General features: G+C 49.8%; 1 protein-coding gene across 7 annotated transcripts in view; it reads right to left on the reverse strand.

Moving 5' to 3' along the window:
* The window catches only part of CLIP1 (CAP-Gly domain containing linker protein 1), a gene marked incomplete at both ends in the record, with an annotated part of 75,685 nt that extends 61,383 nt beyond the window's left edge, over window positions 1–14,302 (reverse strand). For all 7 annotated transcript variants that reach the window (XM_080717485.1, XM_080717484.1, XM_080717481.1 and 4 more), the window contains 7 exons: window positions 113–173; window positions 3,281–3,384; window positions 3,925–4,122; window positions 7,737–7,959; window positions 10,336–10,460; window positions 12,418–12,986; window positions 14,218–14,302. In XM_080717485.1, coding sequence (XP_080573611.1) covers window positions 113–173; window positions 3,281–3,384; window positions 3,925–4,122; window positions 7,737–7,959; window positions 10,336–10,460; window positions 12,418–12,986; window positions 14,218–14,302 — 1,365 coding nt within the window. The remainder of the gene's footprint in view (window positions 1–112; window positions 174–3,280; window positions 3,385–3,924; window positions 4,123–7,736; window positions 7,960–10,335; window positions 10,461–12,417; window positions 12,987–14,217) is intronic.
* Window positions 14,303–23,175: the final 8,873 nt, after the last annotated feature.

Consider the following 23,175-nt stretch of genomic DNA (forward strand, 5'->3'; position numbering starts at 1 on the left):
GGCCCCGGCCCGCCGGGCGGAGGCGCCCTCCTCACTGCGCTGCCCCTCGGCGCGCATGCGCCGTCGCTCCACAGGGCACCTGTCAGAGCTTTACAGAGCTACAAGTGTTTACCTCGAGGTCGCCTTTGGTAATCGATTCTTCTTCAACCCGGAACTGAAGGTCCTCAACCTTCCTGTTGAAGAGAACCACAGTGAGGCACTTACAAAGGAGACCGAGGGGCCGGGCGTGGGGTGCAGGCTCGTAACCCTGCACTCGGGGGCTGACAGTTGGGTCGAGCCTCCGCTACTGAGCGAGGCCCTCTGCAACTCAGTGAGACTCTGTTTCAAAATAAAAAATAAAAAATAGGGCTGGGGTGTGGCTCAAAGGTAGAATGCCCTGGGTTCCATCCCCAGTACTGAAAAAAAAAAAAATTCAGTTAATACCCTGGTGTGGGAGTAGAGAGTGCCCCTGAGTTCAATCCCTCACACCAAAAATAAAAATTCTTAATTTATTATCACTATTGTTATTTTTTTTAGTGGTACTGGGGGTGGAACCCACAGGCTTTCTACCTCCAGGCTATACTCCCAGACCTATTTTATATTTTATTTGGAAACAGGGTCTCACTGAGTTGCTGAGTGCCTCACTAAGTAGCTGAGGCTGGCTTCGAACCCATGCGATCCTCCTGTCTCAGCTTCCTAAGCGCAGGGATTAGAATCGCGTGCCTCCACGCCCGGCTAGAATCACTTAATTTAAACGCACCTTTTTTCTCATGTAAGAGGACACGTGTGGTTTCTATGAGTGTCATCAGAAAGTCAGTGAATACTGATAATCAGGTAAGGTGCACACTGTGATCTATTTTGGGGTGATGGGACCGTGCCCCAGCCCATGCGGGCTGAGCATGTGCACTGCCCTGAGCTCTCCCCAGCCCCACGTTATGGACCTTTGTAACACTGGGTGGAAGGGAAAGGAGGGGGCACAAGTTTGTGATCTACGTGCAAAATGAAACCCTTTAAGCTCACCAACATTTCTAGGAGCAAAATTAAGAATAAACAGATTAAGGCCAGCTTGGAGGTAGAATACACCTGGGTTCAATCTCCACTGCTTCCAAAAAAAGAACAGAAAAAACTCCCATGCCTACTTGGGAGCCGGGAGCTGTTTTACTGCCCAGTAGTCTGCAGAATCAGAGACGCTGAGGGCCAGAAGCAAACTGCCCTGGTTCCATGACATAAGAAGGGCCTAGAAAGGTCTATCTCCGAGAGCCTTTTAGTTTGGGTGTGAAGAAAAGGCCCTAGGCCTGGTGCTTCTGTCTCTAGCGAGGAGGTGATTTCCCAGCGAGAGCCTCCAGCGCCTTCTCTGCATCCTCCCCACACAGGGCCTCGGACTGTCCTCAGCGCGTGCCACGACGGCGCAGGCGCGGCAGAGGACAGCTTCCTGGAGATGGCCACGCGGCTCCGCCAACTTTTCTCCAAGCTTTTGTCTGTTTGTGGTCTTGAGGAGCCTCCTGTGTGAGATCCAGGCTGCTGTCTCACCTCATTTAGCCATTGATTTCATGCTCGCCTGAGTAATCCCGTTTCATACAGGAGTGTTGTTTTCCTCAGAAGGCTCTAAGGGTCTAGGGACAGGACCTCTGTCCCCCATCAGCTACAATATACTTTTTTTTTTGCGGGTCTGGGGATGGAACCCAGGGGCATTTGAGCTCCGAGCGACACCCCCAGCCCTATTTTTTATTCTTTATTTTGAAACAGGGTCTCACTGAGTTGCACAGGGCCCCACTAAGTAGCTATGGCTGTCCGCGAACCACAATCCTCCTGAATCGGCCTCCCAAATGCTGGGATGACAAGTGTGCGCCACCGCCCGACTGACAATACACTTGCACAAATATGAGATAAGTGGAACCTAGGAGACCCTCTCATTGGGAACAGCCACAGGTAAATACCATTAAAATCACCTCCACATGCTGACTGAGACGGTCTACTCCGAGACGGTTTAACAGGTAGTGGGTATTCAATAAATAGATTAAAATTAGCCGGGTATGCTGATACACACCCGTACTCCCAGTACGTGGGAGGCTGAGACAGGAGGATTGCATGTTTAACGCCAGCCTCAGCTACTTAGTGAGGTTCTCAGAACTTAGAAACAATGTGTTTCCAAATAAAAAATAAAATAGGGCTGGGGGTATGGTCTGGAGTAGAAGGGCTCTGGGCTTCACCCCCAGTACCACACACACAAAATGTGAAATTAATCACATCATATCAAAACAATTCCAAACTTTTTGAAAAGTCAAATCAAAGTGCACTGTCTGGCCCGGCCAGGCGGCACATGCCTATAATCCCAGGCTGTGGGAGGCAGGAAGATCGCAGGTTTGAATCCAGCCTCTACAATTCAGTGAGGCTTTCCGCAACCTAGTGAGATGCTGTTTCAAAATAAAGAATAAAATATAGGCTGGGGGCCGGGCGTGGTGGCACACGCTTATCATCCCAGCATTCAGGAGGCTGAGACAAGAGGATCACGATTCACAGACAGCCTCAACTACTTAGGGAGGCCCTTCACAACTTAGTGAGACCCTGTTTCAAAATAAAGAATAAAATATAGGGTTGGGGGGTGTAACTCAGAGGTAGAATGCCCCTGGGTTCCATCCTCAGTAACACACACACACACACACACACACACACACACACACACACACACAGAGTGTACTGTCTAGCCAGGTGTGGTGGTGCAAACCTATGATCCTAGTACTTGGAAGATTGAGACAGGAGAATTATAGGTTTGAGGATAGTCTGCAACATAGGGAGGCTCTCCACAACTTATTCAGACCATGTTTTTAATTTTTTTTGGGTGGTATCGGGGATAGAACCCTTCTACCTCCGGGCTTCACTCCCAGACCTATCTTATATTTAGCCAGCACGGCTGGCTTCGAACCTGCGCAATCCTCCTGTCTCCGTCTCCCAAGCACAGAGATTACAAGCGTGTGCCACCACACCCGGACAGACCATGTTTTAATATAAAAATTAAAAATAGAGCTGGGCATGGTAGAGCACCGTGTAATCCCAGTACTTGGGAGGCTGATACAGGAGTAGCGGCCAACCTCAGCTATTTAGTGAGGCTGCCTGCACCTTAGTGAGACCCTGTTTCCAAATAAAAAATAAAATAGGGCTGAGGGTGTAACTTGGAGGTCGAATGACTCTGGATTCCATCCCCAACACACACACACACACACACACACACACGTACGCACGCACGCACGCACGCACACACGGACACACACGGCAAAGCCTGCACCAGGGCAGCTGGACCCACCTCTTCTCCTCCTCCAGCTGATTGAGAAGCTCCACCTTCTCCCTGTCTGCGGCTTCCACCATCGTTCTCAGCTGGTCCATCTTGGCTTCTAGTTCCAGGACATGCTGGGGAGGGGGAGGACACCGTGAGCGGCCGAGTCCTGCCCCGGGAGGCGGGCCCAGGACACCTCCAGACGGCTACGGGGAAGGGTGGCCATGATGGGCGGGCGCTATTCTGACCCCGGGCGCGTGCAGATGCTCTCTCTCTATCTTAATAAGCCACTCGCAGCGGCTCTCCGGGAAGTAGACGGGGCAAAGCACACCGTTACAGACGGAGGACGGCCTTCAAACAACTCGTCCGAGGCCGCAGCACGTCGCTAACCATCTACAGACGGAAGCCATGGTCCCTGCTAAGGTCCCGGTGGACGAGCAGCTAAACACAGAGGACGAAGACCTGGGCATGGAGCCGACGGGCTAGTGGAGAATGGAGACGAACACACTTCCTCTTACGATGACGGACACTGGCGCCCAGGCCACGGCCACCACACAGGCGCGGCCAAGAACCCGACACTCGTGCCTGACGGCTGGCCTGAGCCGGCCTGGCCGTCCTCCCTGCAATCAAGCTGGAAACCACCTCGACGGCACAAGGCCAGCACCAGACTTCACCTGGTCGTGCCCGTCCCGGGCCAGCGCTAGCTCCTGCTCTATCTCCCCCACGTGGCTGGTGGCCTTGGCCACCTCGGCCCGCTCCAGGTCCCGCTCAGCCAGCAGCTGCTCAATGTGCTGCTGCTTCTCCTTCAGCGCCTCCTGCAGGGCAGTGGTGCCCGAGATCTTGCGGGCGTAGCGGGACGAGGTTTCAGTCAACTGCAAAGGAAAGTTAGAGAAATGAAGGGCCGCGGTGCGATGGAGAGGGCGACACGCGTGACAGTGGCTCTGTGGCGAAGCAAGCAAGACACGGAGAAAACGAGACAGCACACGCCTCTGCCTGCAGCCGCACAAAGAACGCAGTGACAGGACGAGCACATGGAACAGTCCGGAAGGTGTTCGGAAGGAGCGCACCGGGCTCAAAACGCAGGCACTCGAGCTTGGCCGACGGCCCGGGAGCTCACGCTACGAGGCCCTCACTGTGTGAGCCTGAGCCTAGCAGCCTCTTCTCCAAGGACATCCTGGCCAGACTTTTGATCCTAAGACTTGAGGTTGAAGCTTTTTTTTAAAGCTTCTTAATCTTCTAGATTCCATTAAGGAACAAACAGGTCTTCCTTGAAGGCACAAACTTGCCTTTGACTAATAAATAGTTGGACTGTAGTTGAGATTGTCTTCGTCTTTCTTTTAAAAGAAAATCGAGAGGCTATTCCCCAGGAATCCCACTGTCAAGCCCCGAGCTCCAGTCACTGGAGAGATTCACGAAGATCAGGAGGAAGCAGCAACGCGCCCTCGCGCGTGCGTGAGGGTCGGTGGACGGGTCTGGGCCTGTACATGCACGAGACACGAAGGAAAAGGAGACGGGGAGGAAAAGAGAAGTCTGGGGAGAAAGCAAAATTGGGATACAGGGAAAGGATCAGGAAAAAGGGAACCGAGAGAAAGGAGAGGGAGCACAAAGGGGCAGGAGAATGGCAGGGCCAAGCCAGGCGCCTGGGAGCTGTCCAAACACACAAGAGAGCTGGGCGTGGCGGCGCATTCCCAGTCCTTGGGAGGCTGAGACAGGAGGACGGCAGATTTGAGGTCAGCCTCAGGAACCTAGTGAGGCCCTCCGCAACTCCCTGAGGCCACATTTCAAAACAGAACATAAAAAAGGCTGAGCTATAGCTTATTAAAGGTGGGGTGCCTGGGTCCACCCCGCACCACGAGGGAGGGAGGGAGGGGAGAGAACTCCACTTGTCTGCTAACCTCTGCCGTGTCTGGGCCTCGATTCCCTCCCTCCTAGCTGAATGGTCTTGTAAAAACCCGGAAAAATGACCTTCTGCTGACCGTCAGCAGGCGGCTGGGCAAGAGCAGCAGAGTGCCTGTGGGAGGAGAGGGCGGGACGACGCAGCCCCGGCCCACCAAGCATCTGTCCAGGGCCTCCAACTGGCAACCGTGGGCTCCGAAGATTCCGTCTCCACCGTGTCTTCTGCAGTTGGAGTTCCGTCCGACGGCCGCCTGGTCTCCTGTGTCGATCTGCCACGGCTGCAGACGGGTAGGCTCTTCCGCCATTCATAAGGCAGCAACTGGATGAACGCCAGAGCAAGGGAATCCAGGCAAGCCCCAAATGCCTTCTGCCATCTCACTCGGTAAAATTCCCTGAGTTTAAACATTTTGTCGGGGGAGGGGAATTCCTGTTCTCTTTTCTTAAAAATATGAAACAGGGTCTAAGTTGTGGAGGGCTCACTAAATAGCTGAGGCTGGCTGTGAACCTGCGATCCTCTCGCCTCAGCCTCCGGTTACAAGTATGCACCACCGCACCTTGCCAATTTTGTTTTTTGTTTTGAAACAGGTCTCACTTGGTTGATCGGTCTCCTTGCTGAGGCTGGCCTTGAAACTGCAATCCTCCTTCTCAGTCTCCCAAGTACTGGGATTATAAGCATGTGCCACCACGCCTGGCCCTCGTTTCCTCCCCTAACCATCTGTACCCTAGCCTTCCTCTTTCATTATATGGCTAAATTATACTTTTTCTTACTAACATCTCTCTCGTGTGTGTGTGTATGTGCATGCACACGCACCCAGGGCCATTCTACCTCAGTTACATTCCCAGCCCTATTTATTTTTATTATTATTATTTTTATTTTGAAACGGGGTCGCATGAAGTTGTAGAGGGCCTGAGTTGCTGAGCTGGCTGCAGACTATAATCTTCCGGTCTCAGCCTCTCACATCCTAGGATCACAAAGTGCGTGTCACCATGTCTGGCTTAACCTCCCTCCCTCTCTCTCTCTCTCTCTCTCTCTCTCTGTCGTGTTAGGGACTGAACTCAGAGGATTTACCTCGGAGCTACATCCTCAGCCCTATATTTTTTTGTGGTAGTGGATTGGAACCCAGGGGCTTTCTACCCCCCAGGCTACACTCTCAGACCTATTTTATATTTTATTTGGAAAAAGGGTCTCACTAAGTTGCTGAGAGCCTAAGTAGCTGAGGCTGGCTTTGAACCTGTGCGATCCCCCTGTCTCAGCCTCCCAAGCACGGGGATTACAAGCGTGCACTACCACGCCCGGCTCTCAGCCCTATTTTTAATATTTGTTTTGAAACAGGGTCTCACTGAGTTATGGAGGGCCTCAGTAAGTAGCTGAGGTTGTCCAGGAACCTGGACCCTCCTGTGTCAGCCTCCCAAGTGCTGGCACTGCAAGGGTGCGGCACCACGCCCGGCTTAACATCTCTTCTTAAATACATTCCATGTGAAGTTCCCAAACCATATGCAGAGGACCCTACAAACTTTCTAACACTTTACAGTGTCAGGGAGCCAGGCGCAGTGCCATACAATATGGCGTCATGTTTGTGTGTGAGGTACTAGGGATTCGAGGTGTGCTTTCCTCATGAGAGTCCGCTGTGATTCTTCTGTCGAGGATGCACTGTTTCCTCATCATCCTACGCAAACTCAAATAGTCCTGGCAGTGTTTTCCTGGACATCAGAGTAGGAAACTCCAGGTGGTCGAGGGCCGAGACACGTGGATTCCACCATCGTCCTCTCTCTGCCCGCAACCATGGGAGAGGCAGATGAGAAGATGGAGCGCTGCCCTGGGACCGCCACGTCCATCCCGTGTGAGGCGCAGCGTGACCGTGCCGGCGCTGTCCCGCGTGAGGCTCGGAGGACCTCGTCCACCTGCCTGTCTTCAGGTAAAGAGACTGAGGGGCAGGGGAGGGGCCGAAACAGCAACTGCTTCTGAGCCCACACAGGCCAGGCTGGCAAAAGAACGAGCTGTCAGTCAGCTTGGATGAGGCTGCGTTCACTACGCTATATGGAAAACGGGAGACGGAGGGAGAGAGGATGGGGAGAGGGAAAGGAAAGGAGAGAAGAATCAAGACTCGCCAATGGCTTTTCCTAGCATCCTTTCAAGTTCCAGAAGCCCAACCCGCTGCTGCTCTGGCCCGTGTCAGGAACACAGCAAACATTAACTGCTTTCGGCGGGCTACGCTATTTCTACACTATTAAAATGCTAAGGACGTGCCTTTGCAAAATACTCTGAGGTTCCTAAAGCTGCTTGAAGTCAAAGAGAAAGAGACCTGCATTCCTGCGGATCCCTGTAATCTCTCCAGCATTTTGAGCCCGAAATGATTTGCATGAGAAGAAGTGGTGAGCATGCATTCACCAAGAACTGCTAGGAGTCTGAGGCGTTAAGAGTCTGAAGCACTCTCCAGCACCCTTCCCGCTGGCCGAGCCGTGTTCTTGCTCGGGTGACGTCTCCGCACACTCAACTGCACGGCCCTTCAACAGCAAGCTAAGGCCCGCGCGGTGCCAAGCCAGGCCAGCCACGACGGGTGCTCGCGGAGCAGAGGGGCGAGGGGCTTACTAGTCCTGTCCGGCTGGGCTTGCTGCTCACGGAGGAGGCCACGGAGCTCAGGGAGCTGAGGGAAGAGGCGGACGGGCTGCGCTTCAGGCCGGCCGGCGTGGTGGCCAGCACGCGCCGCACCGCGGCGGCCTTGGCTTTGGCCGGAGTGGTGGATGGGAAGCCAATCTTGGTCACTTTGTGGACGGGAGCAAACAAGCCGTATTTGGGTTGACACAGAAAATACCTTTGAAGCAGAACGATACGAAAACAGCTTAGTTACAAGAAGTAACAGCTCTAACACAAAGGCCCTGCAACAGAAGCCTGCACTTTCCGGGCACCTCTGCCGCCGAGCTGGGCTCCAGGCCAGCGCACGGCCTTGCCAGGCAGTGCGAAACGTCCTCAGGAGCCTGAGGAGCCACACCAGCAACAGCTGAGAGGGGACCACTGACCTGTAGATGGGACCCAGGCGAAGGGCATAACTATTTCTACCATCTGATAATGCCGAGCAGAGGAATTCTACAACACAGCAGTCCCACCTGACCAGACCGGGCCAGAGCGGGGAGCAGTGACCCAGGACCGGCCTCCCAGTATGGAGAGGCTGAGACAGGAGCGCCACAGGCTTGAGAACAGTGACAACACGTCGTGAGTCTCTCAGCAACCTAGCGAGACCGTTTCAAAAATAAAAATAAAAGCCAAGCATGGCGGCGCACGCTTGTCATCCCAGCATCTGGGAGGCTGAGACCAGAGGATCATGGCTCACAGACAACCTCAGCTATATTTAGTGAGGCCCTTTGCAACTCAATGAGACCCTGTTTAAAAAAAAGTCTTAGCCGGGCGTGGTGGCGCACGCTTGTAATCCCCGTGCTTGGGAGGCTGAGACAGGAGGATCGCGCTGGTTCGGAGTCAGCCTCGCTGGCTTAAGAGACCCTCCAAATAAAAAGTATAAAATAGGTCCGGGAGTGTAGCCCGGAGGTAGAAGGGCTTCTAGGAACCCCAGTATCACACACACACAAAAAAAAGTCTTAAAAAATAGGGCTGGGAGGCTGGGCGTAGTGGCGCACGCATCTAATCCCAGCATTCGGGAGGCAGAGACCAGAGGATCGCGATTCACGGACATCCTCAGCTACTTAGCAAGGCCCTTTGCAACTCAGTGAGACCCTGTTTCAAAAATAAGAAGACTAGGCCGGGTGTGGTGGCGCACGCTTGTAATCCCCACACTTGGGAGGCTGAGACAGGAGGATCGCACAGGTTCGAAGCCAGCCTCAGCTACATAGTGAGACTTTCAGCAACTTAGTGAGACCCTGTTTCCAAATAAAATATAAAATAGGTCAGGGTTGTAGCCCAGAGGTAGAGGCCCCTGGGTTCCACCCCCAGGACCACACACAAAAAATAAAAATAAATAAAAAAGAAAAATAGGGCTGGGGGTGTAGCTCAGAGGTACAATGCGCCTGAGTTCTATCCCCAGAACTACAAAAAATTAAAAATAAATAAATAAATAAATAAATAAATAAGCCGGGCATAGTGGCGCACGCTTGTAATCCCCGTGCTTGGGAGGCACAGATTCGAAGCTAGCCTCGCTGGCTTAAGAAACCCTGTTTCCAAATAAAAGTTTAAATAGCTCTGGGAGTGTAGCCTGAAGGGTTTCCAGGAACCCCAGTACCACCAAAAAAAAAAAAAAAAAAAAAAATAGGGCTGAGGGTGTACCTCAGAGGTAGAATGCCCCTAAATTCAATCCCCAGTACAAATAAATAAATAAATAATAAAATAGGGAGTATGGCTTGGAGGTAGAATGTCTCTGAGTTCAATCCCCAGAGCCACAATAAATAAAAAAATAAGTCGAGCGTGGTGGTGCACGTTTGTCTTCCCAGCATTTAAGAGGCTGAGGCAGGAGAGTCCGGGTTCACAGACAGCCTCAGCTACTACTTATGAGGTCCGTTGCAACTGTCAGACCCTGTTTCAAAATAAAAAACAAAAAATAGGGCTGAAGCTAGGCGTGGTGGTGCATGCTTGTAATCTCAGCACTTGGGAGGCTGAGACAGGAGGATCACAGGTTCAAAGCCAGCCTCAGCTACTGAGTGAGGCTCTCAGCAACTTGGTGAGAACCTGTTTCCAAATAAAGTATAGAATAGGTCTGGAGGTAGAAATTCTCCTCAGTTCCACCCCCAGTACCACACACACAAAAAAAAGGATAAAAAAATAGGACTAGGGTTGTGCCTCAGAGGTAGAATACTTCTGGGTTCCATCCCCAGTACTGTAATAATAATAATAATAATAATAATAATAATAATAAAGAAAGAAAGAAAGAAGCTGGGTGTGGTGGCACACGCGTGTAATCCCCGCGCTTGGGAGGTGGAGACAGGAGGATCACGCAGGTTCGAAGCTAGCCTCACTGGCTTGAGACCCTGTTTCCAAATAAAAATATAAAATAGTTCTGGGAGTTTAGCCTGGAGATAGAAGGCCCCTGGGTCCAATCCCTAGTACCACCAAAAAAAAAAAAAAAAAAAAGGAAAGAAAGAAATAACGCCATGCCAGAGCCCCGGCCTTTATCCTGAGGACCCAGGAGTCTGTGCCAGCAGGACGACGCAGAGGGAAAGGCCAGGCCGCATGATTCCAGACCTACCTGGTTCCCGCAACGGCACCGTCATTCTTCCCCAGGGGCTCGTCCAGCTCCACCCCGCACCACTCCCCCTTGGCAAAGTCGGTCTCCCCAAGAAACCGGACGACGCCAGCCTTGGTGCCACCCACCTGCAAGAAAAGAAAGACAAAGATGAACACAGTTCTTTTTTTTTTCTTTAGGTATTGGGGATGGAACCCAGAGGCCTTCTCTGAACTACACCCTATCCCCATTTTTTTTTTTTGAAACAGGGTCTTGCTAGGTTATGTCCAGTCTCACTACTTGCTGAGGCTGTCCTTGAACCTGCGACCCTCCTATCTTAGCCTCCCATGTACTGGATTACAAACCTGTGCCACCACACCTGGCTAGATGAACACAATTCTACAGCTTACTGGTTGTTTTTTTTTTTTTTGTGGTGCTGGGGTTCCTGGAAGCCCCTCTACCTCCAGGCTACACTCCCAGACCTATTTTTATTTTTGGAAACAGGGTCTCTTAAGCCAGCGCGGCTGGCTGCGAACCTGCGCGATCCTCCTGTCTCCGCCTCCCAAGCGCGGGGATGACAAGCGTGCCCACCATGCCCGGCCAGCTTACCAGTTTCTGGCCCTGACTACGGAGCAAGTGCGATGCTCCAACCCTTTCATCAGCAGCTTCTTCTTTCTTTCTTTCCACTCTGCGAATTCCCACAAAGACAGACTGGCAGAGTTGCCTGGGGAATTTATACTGCCAGAGGGATGTGATACCTGAGACATTACAATAATGTAATAGTTGCCGGGCGTTCGTCATCCCGCACTAGGGAGGCGGAGACAGGAGGATCGCGCAAGTTTGAAGCCAGCCGCGCTGGCTTAAGAGACCCTGTTTCCAAATAAAAAAAGTACAAAAATAGGTCTGGGAGTGTAGCCCGGAGGTAGAAGGGTTTCCAGGAACCCCAGTACCACCAAAAAAACTTAATAATATAATAGTTTATGTAACTATATAGTCATTAAGTTTGTCCAGCACGTTAATTATTCCCTAACCTTAAAAAGTGCTTTATCAGCCACATGGTGGGGCACACCTATAGTCCTAGTACTCGAGGCTAGTACAGGAGGATGGCAGGTTTGAGGACAGCCTCAGCAAGTAGCAAGACTCATCAACTTAGTGAGACCCAGCACTCGGGAGGCGGAGACAGGAGGATCGCGGTTTGCGGACAGCCTCAGCTACTTAGCGAGGCCCTTTGCAACCCAGTGAGACCCTGTTTCAAAATAAAGAATAAAAAATAGGGCTGGGGGTGTCGCTTGGAGGTAGAACGCCCCTGGGCTCCATGCCCGGTACACAAAAACTAAACAAAACTGTTGTTTATTTTCTCCCATTCCCTTTACATATTTATCCATAACATCAATGGCATGCACATCAAGGACAGGTCCACATGCGTAAGACAAGTACGCTGATGTCTCACTCACTTACTGGCACTGGTGAAAGAACCCAGGGGCATTCTTCCTCGCTGATATCCCCCTTGCTCTTTTTTTTGAGATCATTTGATTGTCTCTTTTGGGAAACTGGGGACTGAACCAAGGGTCACTCTACTCCTGAGCTACACCCCTGGCCCTTTTTTATTTTTTCTTCTGAAACAGGGTCTCAGCTAAACATGGTGGCACATGCCTGTAATCCCTGTAACTGGGAGGCTGAGATAGGAGCAGCACAGATTCGAGGACAGCCTAAGCAAGTAGCGTGACTCAATCAACCTAGCAAGACCTGTTTTGAAAATAAATAAGCTGGGCGTGGTGGCGCAGCCTGTCATCCCGGCACTGGGGAGGCTGAGACAGGAGGGTCTGGGTTCGCCACAGCCTCAGCTACTTGGCCCTCTGCAGCTTCGTAAGACCCTGTTTCAAAATAAAGAATAAAAAATAGGGCCGGGTACTGTAGCTTGAAAGTTGAATGCCCCTGGGTTCCGTCCCCAAACCCACGGGGAAAAATAATAAAATAAATAAATGAAATGGGGCTGAGGTGTAACGAAGGTAGAATGCCTCTGGAATCAATCTCTAGTACAAACAACAACAAAAAGTGGATCAACAGGCCAGGAAGAAGGGCACTGCGGCGGGGCGAGCGACTCACCAGCACGCGGTCTCCGATTTTGAGCTCTCGGTCCCCTTTCTTGACGGATCCGGCCTCGGAAAGGTTGGAGACGGACTCGCTGGCCGTTCTGCTCAGGTTGCTGAGCGGAGGTGCGGCTGAAGGCTCCTTGGCGGCGGGCTGCGCAGGCTGTGGGGGGATGCTGGAGGGCGGCGCCGGGGAGGACGCGCTGGCCACAGAGGCGGACAGAGGGGAAGCGGCCCTGGATGCCAGCGCCGCCTGCAGGCCGTTGGCTTCATCTTCGGCCTGCGCCTTCCTTGACAGCTTGGACGGCCGAGTGAATATGCCCTTCAGAGGCTCGCACTGGAAATAGCGAACTCCGGCCACCGAGCCGTCGTTCTTGCCTATGGGTTCATCTAGAACAATCCCGGCCCACTGGCCAGGGGCAAACTGGGTCTCTCCGAGAAACTGGATGAAGCCGGGCTTGTTCCCATTCACCCAAACGCGCTCCCCGACGCGAAAGTCGTCCACGAACTCCTCGCGTGCCTCGGAGGGCGGGGTGCTTGAGGCTTTTGCAGTTGATGCTGCTTTCTCCACCGGGGCCGCTGCAGCTGCAAACAGAAGAAGGATCAGTGGCGATTGCTAGGGCAGCCCGCCTCTCCCGCAGAGGGAGGGACCTGGAGAAGGGGCGGCCGCGGGCCCAGGCTCATGGACCAGCGCAAGGGGACACAGAATCCCACCTCTGAGCTACACCCCCAGCCCTAATTCTTAGTCTTTTTGAAAGTTTTTTGAACAGGGTCTCACTGAGTTGTGAAGGGCCTAAGTAGCTGAGGCTGTCCTCGAACCTCAAACTTAGTGAGACCCTGTTTCCAAATAAATTATAAAATAGGGCTGGCGGTGTAGCCCAAAGGTAGAAAGCCCCTGGGTTCCACCCCCCAGTAGCACACACACACACACGCACACACACACACGCACACACACACACACACGCGCGCGCACACACACACACACACACAATCATTCGCCATTAGACTTGAGGAAGGAGAGGGTTAGTGCTGTGACCCAGCCATCATTACTATGAAACTACGACATAAGCCCTATTACTATGACACGATTTCTTCGATGGCAGAGGTGGAAATCACGGCAAAGGAAAAGGACAGCGCCTGGGAAATGCTCTGCGGAGCTGCAACGCCTTGGTGCAATCTCTACCCTCTAGTGATGGCGGTAGTTAGAGCTTGCAGGAGATGTGATCATCACACTAGAAAGTCATCTTGCAGTCCCCCGACTGGCGCTGATTAAATATTTAGCGTGAACTGGCAAAGTGTGCATCCTTAATCATTCTACCATTTACCAGGCATTGCGTGATCTCAGGGTGTGATCTGACCTCTCTCAGCTAATCTGCTCACGTGGGCGGGACCAGTAACAGCCCTCTTGAGGGCTTTTTTTCCCTTTATTTTTTGCAGTTCTGGGGATGGAACCCAGGGGCATTCTACCTCTGAACTACACCCCCAGCCCTATTTTTTATTCTTCATTTTGAAACAGGGTTTCAGGGCCTCGCTAAGTAGCTGAGGCTGGCTGCGAATCGTGATTCTCCTGTCTCAGCCTCCTAGGTACTGGGATTACAAGTGTGTGCCACCAAACCAGCTCTTGAGGGTCTTTAAAACAAATTAAAGCTGGGTATGGTGGCACATGCTTGTAATCCCAGTACTTGGGAGGACGAGACAGGACTGCAGCTTTCCAGCCAGTCCCCACACAAATAAAAAGTAAAAAGTAAAAATGCTCAAGTTCAATTCTGCACACAGGAGCACGCGTTTGCAATTGCGACAAAGCGCGCAGCATCACCAGCGGCGGGCGTCTTCAGAGCGGTGCTTCCCGGCTTCAGGATCCGGCTCGGGGCCTTGAGCCCGCTCGGCTTCGGCAGACTCATTTTCCGGGTGACTGGGATCTGCTTCTCCACGGCCTGTTCTCACTAGCTTTCCCCCACCATTGATACAGCTGTGGGCGTGGCTAGGCGGAAGTCAGTCTCCGGATCCAATCTGTGAAGAGAAATGTAGAAAGATTTTAGACCAACAGGAGAAAGAAGGCAGAAACAGCAGCGGAGTCGATTTCCCAGCCTAACTTCACCATCTCCACGCTGGGCGGAGGACTCTGGCCACTAACACCATGAAGACACTCCTGAAAGAGATTCAAAGACTCTCCTACCCTAAGCACGAGCACTGACCCAGCAATACATTCACTTTGCTTTATATAATCTAATATCACCAGCTCAGTACAGTGCCTAAAAACACAGTTATAAGATGGCTCGGGAAAATGAGCACCAAGCTTAATGGGGGAGGAAAAGGAAGCTTTCAGTTTCTTTCTTTTTTTTTTTTTTGGTGGTGGTACTGGGGGTGGAACCCAGAGGTTTTCTACCTCTGGGCTATAGTCCCAGACCTATTTTATATTTTATTTGGAAACAGGTCTCACTAAGTTGCTGAGAGCCTCACTAAATAGCCGAGGCTGGCTTTGAACCTGTGCGATCCTCCTGTCTCAGCCTCCCAAGTGCGGGGATTACAACGTGTGCCACCACATCTGGCATTCAGTTTTTATTTCTGTGTGTGTGTGTGTGTGTGTGTGTGTGAGAGAGAGAGAGAGAGACAGAGACAGAGACAGACAGACAGAGACAGACAGAGAGAGACACAGAGAGACAGAGAGGGAGAGAGAGACACACACTAGGGGTTAAAACCTGGGGCATTCTACTACTAAACTCTACCCCTAGCCTTGTTTTAGTTTTTATTTTGAAATAGGGCTTCACTAAGTTGCAGAGTACCTTGCTACGTTGTTCAGACTGGCCTCAAACCTGCCATCCTCCAGTCTCAGCCTCACAAGTCCTACTGGAATTACAGGTGTGCACCACCACACCCAGCTTCATTCACTTATATAAAGCTTAGTCTTATTACCACAAGCCTATATTAACTTGAAGTTTTAAGATCTAAAAAACTAGCCAGGCATGTTAATCCACGTATCTCAGCAATTTAGGAAGAGCCTGTTTCAAAATACAAAATAAAAAAGACCAGGGGTGTAGCTCAGAGTAGAATGCACTTGGGTTCCATCCACAGCGCTACCAAAAGAAAAATCCCCATCTGAGAAACTAGTAAAACCATCTTTGCTGTGCTTAGAGAAACAATATATTTCTGAGTTAATCAAGATCAGATTTGAATCTGTGGCTTTTGAGTTAAGGCAAAATAACATCTTCGCCAAAATAAATCTTTTCTTTTTCTTTTTTTTTTTTTTTTTTTTGGTGGTACTGGGGTTCCTGGAAACCCTTCTACCTCCGGGTTACACTCCCAGACCTATTTTATATTTTTATTTGGAAACAGTAAATCTTTTCTTTTAAAAAAAAAAAAACTTAGCTGGACATGGTGATGCACGACTGTAATCCTAATATTTCGGAGGCAGAGACAGGAGGATTGTAGTTTTGAAGCCAGCCTCAGCAACATAAAGAGGCTCTCAGAAATTTAATGAGACCCTGTTTCCAAATACAGAAGGAAAATCAGGCTGTGGGTATAGCTTGGAGGTTCTCAACTAGCCTCAGCTACACAGTGAGGCCCTTGCAACTTAATGAGACCCTGTTTCAAAACAAAGAATAAAAAAAATGGAGCCAGGCATGGTGGCACATGCTTGTAATCCCAGCATTCGGGAGGCTGAGACAGGAGGATCGTGGTTTGCAGCCAGCCTCAGCTACTTAGTGAGGCCCTTTGCAACTCAGTGAGACCCTGTTTCAAAATAAAGAATAAAAAATAGGTCTGAGTATGTAGCTCCGAGGTAGAATGCCTCTGGGTTCCATCCCCAGTACCGCCAAAAAAAAAAAAAAGAATGAAAAACGGAGTTGTGGAGTATGTAGCTTGGAGGTAGAATGCCCCTGGGTTCCATCCCCAGTGCTGCAAAAAATAAAAAAGACAGAGAAGTCAGATGTGGCGGCGCCAGCATTAATCCCAGTACTTGAGAGGCTGAGACAGGAGGATGGCAAAGACAGCCCCAGCAAGTAGTTAGACTCTCATCAAACTAGTTAAGACTCATTTTCAAAACAAAAATAAAATAGGGCTGGGGATGTCGCGTGGGAGCTCAGTGGTAGAATGCCTCTGGGTTCATTCCTAGGGCCACGCACAAAACACCAAAAAACGAAAAACAAAGAAAACAGGCTGGGGGTGCAGCTCAGGTAGAACGCCTGTGGATTCAACCTCTACTACAGGAGAAGAAAGAAGAAAGAAGAAGGAAGGAAGGAAGGAAGGAAGGAAGGAAGGAAGGAAGGAAGGAAGGGAGGGAGGGAGGGCGGCCGCCATTTCTGAGGTGCTGGTAACCGGCCTTACTGGTACCTTGGCGGGTAGGTAGCAGGACCAGCTGAGTCTCTCGGTGCCTTTCAACTGACTGGCTTGAAACCACCACCAACTGTTTCCAAAGTACCTCAAATCAAATCACCTCAAAAACATAAGGTTGTATAACTACTGAATGGAGCAAAAATGCGTAAATGGCTCAAAAACCAATCACAGGAGTTCCGTAAGCAAAAGGTCCATCGCTGTAACAAACGAACCCACGTCTCCAAAGCAAGCTTCTGTGACTGGGGAAGAATCTGTAAACGTGTTTGAAGTCAGCGACACTGCTTCCAAACAAAAATCCTGCGGCTGAGCCAGGTGTGGTGGCGCACGCTTGTAATCTCAGTACTTGGAAGGCTGAGACAGGAGAACAGCAGGTTTGAGGACAGCCTCAGCTACTTAGTGAGGCCCTATTTCAAATAAGGGACAAAAAATAGGGCTAAGAGCTGGGTGTGGTGGCACATGCTTATAATCCCAGCATTGGGGAGGCTGAGACAGGAGGATCGCATTTCGAGGACAGCCTCAGCTACTTAGGACCTTTGCAATTTAGTGAGACCCTGTTTCAAAATAAAGAATAAAAAACAGGGATGGGAGTGTAGCTTGGTGGTAAGAGTTCCATCCCTAGTACAAACAAACAAACAAACAAACAAACAAACAAAAAAATCCTGCAGCCTAGCTCCTACATTAACATCAGGAAACTGCATTTACCCCATGGGCTCGTGGAATTATAGTTTTTTCTCAATCCAAGAACTATTTGTAAAATGTTTATCTTTTTTCTTTGGTGCTGAGGGTTAAACCTAGAGCATTCTACCTCAAAGTTACACCCCCAGCCCTATTCTATTTTTACTCTGAAACAGGGTCTCACTAGGTTGCGGAGAGTCACACTACTTGCTGAGGCTGTCCTCCAACCCGTGATCCTCCTGCGTCAGCCTCCCATGACAGGCGCGTACCACCACGCCAGCTAAATGTCTAACTTTAGAACCTAAGTCACTGCTCAACAGTTAAAAATAGCTACGGTTTCGCTTCTATTCTGTAGGGTGGGAGGAGAGAAGAGGCTGGTTTTACTGCGCCCACTGCTCCAGGGAGCCGGGCCGGGGCGGGCCCTCTCACCGAAAGGCTTACACTTCCGACCCAAACAGGAAGCCGAGCTGCTAAGCAGCCACACTACAGGAACACTCTTTTGTCTTGTGTGAACTGCGGATCTATTTTAAGATACAAGGCCTGGCCTGAAATAAGTAAAAATGTTAAACTAGATGAATATCTCAAGCTTGTGATTTAATTCAGATCTAAGTATCAAAGAGAAAGGAGCAAGATACTTATTTCAGAGCAGCAAATAACTTTAAAAGAGCTAAGGTATATATATATATATATTTATTTATTTTGTGTGTGTGTGGTGAGGATGGAACCCAGGAGCTTTCTACCTCCAGGCTAACCACCAAACCTATTTTCTATTTCATTTGGAAACAGGGTCTCACTAAGTTGCCGAGAGCCTCACTCAGTAGCCGAGGCTGGCTTCGAACCTGCGCGATCCTCCTGTCTCCGCCTCCCAGGTGCGGGGATGACAAGTGATCGCCACCACGCCCGGCTTAAGAACTAAGGTAATTTTTAAAAAAAGAGGTATGCTACGTATACAGATATATATACTCTAAGTGTAGTGTGTGAGGGGCTACTGGGGAATGAACCCAGAAACATTCTACCTCCAAGTTCTATTCCCAGCCTGGTTTTATTTCGTATTTGGAAAGAGGGCCTCACTAAGTTGCTGAGGCTGGCTTCAAACCTGCAATCCTCCTGTCTCAGCCTCCCAAGTACTGGAATGACAACCCAGTGCCACTATGCCTGGCTTGCTTTGTATTTTTTTCTTTTTTTTTTTTTTGCGGGTCTGGGGATGGAACCCAGGGGCACTCGATCTCCCAGCTACACCCCCTGCCCTATTTTTTATTCTTTATTTTGAAACATGGTCTCACTAAGTTGTGGAGGACCTCACTAAGCAGCCGAGGCTGTCCATGAACCGTGATCCTCCAGCCTCAGCCTCCCGAATGCTGGGATTCCAAGTGTGTGCCACCACGGCCGGCCTTTGTATTTTTTGAGGTGTCAGCTCTCCTCCAAGTTAGGGTTTCAGAAAATAGGACTAATTCTTCCACCAAATGGAGAAAAAATGGGCTCCATCCTCTGTAAAGATTTGGTACAAATTTGTCTAGTGTGTTAGATATACAGCCTGCCTCAGTTTCAATGCTAGAAATATCTTTAATAATGAAAATAGAGCCGGGCGTGGTGGCGCACGCTTGTAATCCCAGCGCTAGGGAGGCTGAGACAGGAGGATCGCACAGGTTCGAAGCCAGCCGCGAGCGCTGGCTTAAGAGACCCTGTTTCCACATAAAAAAGTATAAAAATAGGTCTAGGAGTATAGCCCGTGGGAGTGTAGCCAGAGGTAGAAGGGCTTCCAGGAACCCCAGTACCACACACACACACACACACACACACACACACACACCAGGGCAGGATTACTGCTCAGAGGTCAAATGCCCCGGGTTCCATCCCCAACACCACACACATAGAAAAAATAGGGCTGGGGTGTAGCTTAGAAGTAGAGCGTCCCTGTGTTCAATCCCCAGGAACACACATACCCAGAAAAAAAATGCTCAAAACTTTACAAGTGAGAACAGTTGTATAATCTAAAACAAATGCTCACAACGTCTCAATTGTGATACATCAGAATCTACATCTTGGGTCATAAATAATTCATAGTACTGATAACCAAAGTTAATAATTTCAAGTGTTTCTTGCCTGACACTGCAGATATATTTTCAGAGAACTAAAAATGTTGTTTCTTTGCAGGGAAAATGCATCACAAATCACAAAGCAAATTGAGCACTAGCCTGCGACCACACCGCGAGTACTTGCCGCGCAACTACTATTTTTTTCGGGGGGGTTGGTTTTGTTTCTTGGTGTGTGTGTTACTGAGCATTGAACTCAGGGGCATTCTATCTTTCAGCTACACACCCAGCCTTATTTTTATTTTATCTTCATCTCATTAATATTTTATTATTTTACAGTACTGGAGATAGAACCCAGGAGCATTCTACCTCCGAGAAACACTCCCAGCCCTATTTTTTATTCTTTATTTTATTATTATTTTTTAATATTTATTTATTTATTTTGGTGGTATTGGAGATGAAACCCAGGGGCTTTTCTACCTCCAGGCTATACTCCCAGACCTATTTATACTTTATTTGGAAATAGGGTCTCTTTAAGTTGCTGAGAGCCTCACTCAGTAGCTGAGGCTGGCTATGAAACTGTGCGATCCTCCGGTCGCAGCCTCCCAAATGTTGAAATTACAAGCGTGCGCCACCACGCCGTTTAGTTTTATGCCTGTCAATGGCCTGATATTCACCATGATTTTCTCAGCATCACACAATCTCTTTTAGTAAAATAGAGATGCCTGATATCAAAGTCTTTGCTTTTCATCTCCAGAGATTGCAGAAAAGTCACCGTGAGCCTGGCATGGTGCGCACGCCTGTCATCCTAGTCCTGGGGAGCTGAGACAGGAGGATCGCAGGTTGGGGAATGGTCTCAGCAAGTAACTGTGGGACTCTCAGCAACCTAGCAAGGGCCTGTTTCAAAGTAAAAATAAAAAATTAGGGCTGGGTGTAGCTTAGAGGTAGAATGCCGCTGGGTTCCATCCCCAGTACTACGCACGTGCACGCGTGTGTGCGGGCGCGCGCACACACACGTATCGAGCTGTGTGCAACAGGCAGTACCTCATGGTGTCTGGCTGCGGCCGGCTCAGCTTGCCCTGCGGAAGCGGCACGGTCGGACCTGCCTAGCAGTGAGGTCCCACTGATGACCTCACAAACAGGAATTCTGATGCTGGTCTGCGGTGCCTCCTCTTTAAGGAGAACCAGGAGGTGCTGAGGCCCTAACCCTGCAGCGGACCCCTGGAGAAAGTCCCTTCTCCCCCGCCATCACCTCCCCTCTGTGCCCAGCCGCTCAGACTCCACCGGGGAGCAGAAGTGCCGCAGCCACTGGGCAGCCCCGCGTCGGGAACCCACCCGAAGGCTTCCAGCTTGCAAGGTGCTGCGTTTGGGTTTTGGTGGGGTTTTTGTTTCGTTTTGTTTAGGTTACTGGGGCATTCTACCTCCACACTACACACTCAGTCCTATTTTATTTTATTGTTTCACTTTGAAACCGGGTCTCACTACGCTGTAGAGAGCCTCAGAGTTGCTGAGGCCAGCCTCCAGCCCGCAATCCTCCTCTCAGCTTCCCAACTACGGGAATTACAAACGCGTGTCACGCGCACCATTTGTAAAGTTATTTTGTTTGTACTTTGTTTTTTTTTCCCCTAAAAACTGGGATCTAAGTAGTTTGAAGTCCAGTAGGAGGTTACCCACAAACTTAAATGTAGCTACACTAACACATGGCTAGCTTCAGCAGGCCCCATATTTACTCTGCTTACTGCAGGAGTAAAGACTAAGATGTGCAAGTAACACGTTTATTATTTATTTATTTACTATTTATTTGCAGAACTGGGATGAAAACCAGGGGCATTCCAACTCCAAACTACAACCCCAGCTCTATTTTTATTTTCTTCTCTTTTTCTTCTTTTTGGCCATACTTGGGGGGATTGAACCCAGGGGCATTCTACCTCTGAGCTACACCCTCAGCCCTACTTTTTATTTTTATGTGGAAATAGGGTCTCAGTAGTTTGCAGAGGGCCTCACTAAGTATCTGAGGCTGGCCGTGAATCTGAGATCCTCCTGTCTCAGCCTCCCAAGTCCTGGGATTACAAGTGTGCACCACCACACTGGCCTCTATTTTTTGTTTTTTACTTTGAAACAGGGTCTCACTAAGTTGCAGAAGGACTCACTAAGTACCCGAGGCTGGCCGCACGCCTGTGACCCTCCTGCTTCAGCCTCCCAAGTAATGGGATTATAGGCGCGCACCACCATGGCCAGCTTCAAGCAGTGAGTTCTAACCAATGAAAGGAGGGCCAAGCTTGAGGCACCCACTTCTCGGCCAATCCTGCAGGATCCCCACTTCTTGGTCCTTCCAGTGGCTGGAGAGGCGCCCAGCACCGTGTAAGCAGGCCCCAAGGACAGCGAGACAGATGGGAGAGGCCTGCCTCTGGCTCTCCCCCTGCTACCCCATCAGCAACACCTGCCCTGGTCTTTTCCAGACTGAATAAGCTTTTATCACCGTGTGTGCACAATTTTAGAGGATTGAACCCAGCCAGAGGCATTCTACCTCTCAGCATCTCATCGATACCCCTGCTCTATTTTTAAAATTTTTTAAATTTTTTTGTAGTACTGGGGATGGAACTCATGGGCCTTCTACCTCGAGGCTACTCCCTCAGACCTATTTTATTTTTTATTTGAAAACAAGATCTTTTGCCAAGTTGCTTAGAGTCTAAGTTGCCAAGACTGGCTTCGAATCTGCAATCCTCCTGTCTCAGCATCCCTAGTACTGAAATTACAAGCATGCGTCACCATGCCCAGCTTAAAAAAAAAATTAATTAGGAGCTGGGCATGGTAGCGCATGCTTGTAATCCCAGCATTTGGGAGGCTGAGACAGGAGGATTGAGGTTTGAGGCCAGCCTCAGTTACTTAATAAGGTCCTTTGCAACTCAGTGAGACTTTGTTTCACAATAAGAATAAAAATAGGGCTGGGGGTGTAGCTCAAAGGTAGAATGCCCCTGAGTTCCATCCCCAGGACCATAAAAAATAAGCTAATTAGGGCTGGGGTAGAGTTCAGAGGCATAATGTCCCTGGGTTTAACCACAGTACCATATGAAATAAAATAATAAAGTAGTGCTGGGGGTATAGTCATAGTAGAATGCCTTTGAGTTCAATCCCCAGTATAATAAGAAAGAATAGAGATGGAAATGCTTCATACCACAAAAACCATCATAATATGAATAACAAATAAAACTATTTTCTAAAGAAGCAAAACGACAGCCGGGCGTGGTGGCGCACGCTTGTCATCCCTGTGCTTGGGAGGCTGAGACAGGAGGATCGCGGTTGGAGGCCAGCCTCAGCAAGTAGTGAGACTCTCAGCAACCTAGCGAGACCCTGTTTCAAAATAAAATAACATCAGGGTGGGGTACAGCTCAGAGGGAGAATGCCCCTGAATTCAATCCCCAGCACCATAAAAAAAAAAAAAGCTTAGGAAATTTGCTAAATTTGCAAGTCACCTCAAAGCAAACAGATCTGAAAAAAAGCCTTGTATCAATTATGCTAACGTAAAATAACATTCATCATCAGTCTTATCTGATTATTTTACTCCATTTTTCTTATCTGATTAAACGGGCTTCTTTCTTTCTCTTATTTTCAAAATGTCTCCGCTCTTCAAAGTGCGGTGTTGCACACCTGTAATTCCAGTACTCAGGAGGTTGAGACAGAAGGACCCCAGGCTGGAGGCCAGCCTCAGCAACGTAGCCAGACCCGCTGCAACT

This window comes from Muscardinus avellanarius, assembly GCF_963383645.1.
Source record: "Muscardinus avellanarius genome assembly, chromosome: 21".
Taxonomy (NCBI): domain Eukaryota; kingdom Metazoa; phylum Chordata; class Mammalia; order Rodentia; family Gliridae; genus Muscardinus; species Muscardinus avellanarius.